The sequence below is a fragment of the Gekko japonicus genome, unplaced genomic scaffold (genome assembly GCF_001447785.1).
Source record: "Gekko japonicus isolate JY-2015 unplaced genomic scaffold, Gekko_japonicus_V1.1 scaffold1595, whole genome shotgun sequence".
Taxonomy (NCBI): domain Eukaryota; kingdom Metazoa; phylum Chordata; class Lepidosauria; order Squamata; family Gekkonidae; genus Gekko; species Gekko japonicus.
Window position 1 is genome coordinate 315,422 of NW_015165866.1, and position 3,599 is coordinate 319,020.

At 46.1% G+C, this 3,599-nt stretch overlaps 1 protein-coding gene across 1 annotated transcript in view; it reads left to right on the plus strand.

The window, feature by feature from the left end:
• Positions 1–3,599, plus strand: part of LOC107110459 (cytochrome P450 2K1-like) — a 17,610-nt gene that overhangs the window by 8,595 nt on the left and 5,416 nt on the right. The window contains exons 4-5 of the mRNA XM_015411246.1: positions 1,009–1,169; positions 2,788–2,961. Coding sequence (XP_015266732.1) covers positions 1,009–1,169; positions 2,788–2,961 — 335 coding nt within the window. The remainder of the gene's footprint in view (positions 1–1,008; positions 1,170–2,787; positions 2,962–3,599) is intronic.

Sequence of the window (3,599 nt, forward strand, 5' to 3'; positions counted from 1 at the left end):
CTGGGAGAGACTCACCAGGCAGAGACTTGGAATGGTTGCTGGGCACCGGGATGTCTCAGAGCACTGAATGGAGTGGTACTCACAAGCCAGTGGGTGCTGTTCTGCCACACAAGATATTAAAATATGGAACCCAAGCCTTGCTTTGGGGTGGTTCAGTCAGGAACTCCCATTCTGCAAACTACAGCCTAATTGTGTGCAATAGAAGGGGAAGAAGAAGAAGAAGAAGAGATTGGATTTACACCCCACCCTTCATTACCCAAAGGAGTCTCAGGGTGGCTTACAATCTCCTTTCCCTTCCCCTCCCCACAACAGATGCCCTGTGGGCTAGGTGGGGCTGAGACAGCTCTTTTGAGAACTGCTCATGAGAAAACAGCTCTAAAATAACTTGTGACTGACCCCAGGTCACACCAGCAGGTGCAAGTGGAGGAGTGGGGAATCAAACCCAGTTCTCCCAGATTAGAGTCCGCGCTCCTAACCACTACACAAAACTGGCTTGATGTCAGTTAATACTGCCATTCCCTGGAATGTGTGTGGGGGAGGATCCTCCTCTCCTCTGCCTGGTATACTAACAATGTCTCCTGTCTGGGTTATTATCTGCTTTTGCTTTTCTGACCTTGGGGTTCCAGCTGCTCCTGACCTGCTGGGAACAAACAGCTCCTATTTCGCCCGCTCTCTTTTCCCCGCCCATGCGCACAATGCTTATTGGCTTTTGCTTATAACGGGGGGTGTTTTGAAACAGTGTAACTCTGGGTACCCTGCTGCTTTGGGCCATTCCTGACAAAAGACGTTCACGTGTCATAGTTATGAACTATCAATAAACAGAATACTTATTATGAAGCGCTGTGTGGTGTGATCTGACTATCGAACCCTGGCACTAGACTGGCTAGCATCAGACTGTACAATAAATGCTATCCCAGCATGTGCAGGCTGATGCACAAAGCACAAGTAATAGCGATGCTCATTCCATAATGTAATGTTTCCATTTTGACTTTTTTTTTTCCTGCATAGGGAAACCATTTGATCCTAACACAGTTACAAGTGCTGTGGCTGGCAATATAATAACGTCCTTAGTGTTTGGCGAGCGATACGATTACGAAGACCGAGCCTTCGTCAGAATGCTGAACTTGGTGAAGGAAAATAATCGGGCTCTAGCAAACCCCCTAGTCACGGTAATCCTAACTATTTCGGATCTGCTTTAAAATGCTTGCAGGTCCACTACCCGCAGAGTGGGCTGTCGTGTATCTGTGTAGCAGTATTTGAGGGTACACCGGATAAGCTCTCTAGCCTTTTCCTTTGTGGAGATATGCCTTTCCCTTCTATCTCCACAATGGAAGGAACTGAAGACTTACTTAAAAAAAAAATTAAATCTGGGAATTCAGGATTCTTTTACACATTTTTTTATATCAGCATATCAATATGCCCATTTTCAAACGGAAAAGAATCTGTGTGTGTGTGTGTGGGAACGACTGCTGAGGAGACAAGATCTGGGGACATGGCTACCATGTGGGCAGGAAAATCTGTACTTTTCAACCCACATGGCAGATATCGAGACTTTCCTGTGATCTTTCACAAAAATTTTCTCACAGGTTTGAGAAAGTTTGGAGAAATGCCAGGAAAAGGCCAGGAGGTATACAAATGTACCATGATGCTACGGGGAACAGGGGGAAACACACATTTTATTATTTATTTATTATTTGCATTTGTATCCCGCCCTTCCCACGGGAGGGGCTCGGGGCGGGTAACATCATTAGAATAAATCCAATTTCAGTTTAAAACATTGAAACATTAAAACACGGTAAAACAGTATAACAATTAAAACAATGGGTAAAGCTTGGAACCCCGTCAGTTGGCTATAACGTTCTGGCCCAATGGTACCATGGGTTAAAGGCCAGTTGTCGGTGGTCAGTAGACGGGTGACAGACGGGTGACAGCAACCTCAGGGAGGCCATAGATGGGCCCCCGCTGCCTCAACCAAAGGTCTGGCAGAAGAGCTCCATCTTGCAGGCCCTGCAGAATTGAAGGAGACTCCGCAGGGCCCTAGGGAGTGTGTTCCACCAGGCAGGGGCCAGGACAGAGAAAGCCCCGGCCCTGGTTGAGGCAAAACGGGCATCCTTCGGGCCAGAGACCACCAGGACATGTTGATCTTTCGAGCATAAAGCTCTTCAAGGCGTATATGGGAAGAGGTGGTCCCTTAGATACGTTGGTCCCAGGCCAGGGACCAGCAATACTATTTGCAATAGTATTGAGCCTCTGGCAAGTAACCTGTGTGGATGGCCTTAGTTTGTAGAACAGGTAAACTCTGCCGGGTCACACATATTCACTAGACCAGTGATGGCGAACCTTTTAGATACCCGAGTGCCCAAACTGCGACCCAAAACCCACTTATTGATCACAAAGTGCCAACACGGCAATTTAGCCTGGATACTGAGGTTTTACTTTAGAAAAAACAACTCATACATTAACTTATGATGATCCAGACAAAGTAAGGAAAGCAATCCCAAATGCTTTCATTTACTTAAAATGATTTGGCGGAGAATTCGACACTTTAATGATAGCCTGGGCCTGGCTGGGGCGATGGCACCCGTGCCATAGGTTCGCCACCACTGTACTAGACAGAAACCCCAAGCTTCATAAGAGATCTTTCCGAGTCATTGATTATTCCTCTCTGGAAAATAAGCAATGATATTTAGGTAGACGTACCTTGAGATTTCTGCCTAAGAAGTACCATTTCGTTTGGGACTTTATTAATTATTTCTCACGGTATGCTGTTGTTGTTGTTGTTTTTAGATGTATAACCTGTTTCCTTTTTTGGGTTCCGTTCTTGGTGCTCATAAGAAGGTCCTGAGTAACAAAAAAGAAATGCACGCCTTCATACAGGACATCCTCAGAGAACACCTCAAAGAACTGGATGAAAACAACCAGAGAAGTCTGGTCGATTCGTTTTTTATCCAACAGCAAAAGGTAACAGAGTCTGTACATTGGGCAGTAATTGTAGGTAGGGTTGCTGCCAGCATCCAGATGGAGATCTTTTGGAATTACATCTCACCTCCGGATGACAAATATCAGTTCCCTAGAAAAAATGGCTGCTCTGGAGAGCGGACTCTATGGCATGACACACCTGCTGTGGTACTTCCCCTCCCCAAACCCCACCTTTCCCAGCTCCACCCCCTAATCTCCAGGATTTCCCCAACTCAGTTAGCAACCCTATTGCCGGAACAGCCACTTTCAGCCACCATCAGTCATAGTGATTACATGGATTACTGGCCAAGATGGTATTGGCAGCCATAATCGTAGGTGAACTTTTTCCCTCATGTTTTAAAAGTACATTCCCCCTTGCACATGGGGGAACTCTGGAGCTGTAATGACTGCAACACTGCAGACTTTCCACTTTCTTGGGAAATCTTGTTTCCTTCTTTAAGCTGCCTGAAAATTGCCTTGACTTGACTGTAGGTTTTCTTGGATTGTCCCGTCTCTGTTGATATTGTGATGTCCCCAAGTGTTTGCTTAGGCATGTGAAGATTCCTTCCTTCCTTCCTTCCTTCCTTCCTTCCTTCCTTCCTTCCTTCCTTCCTTCCTTCCTTCCTTCCTTCCTTCCTTCC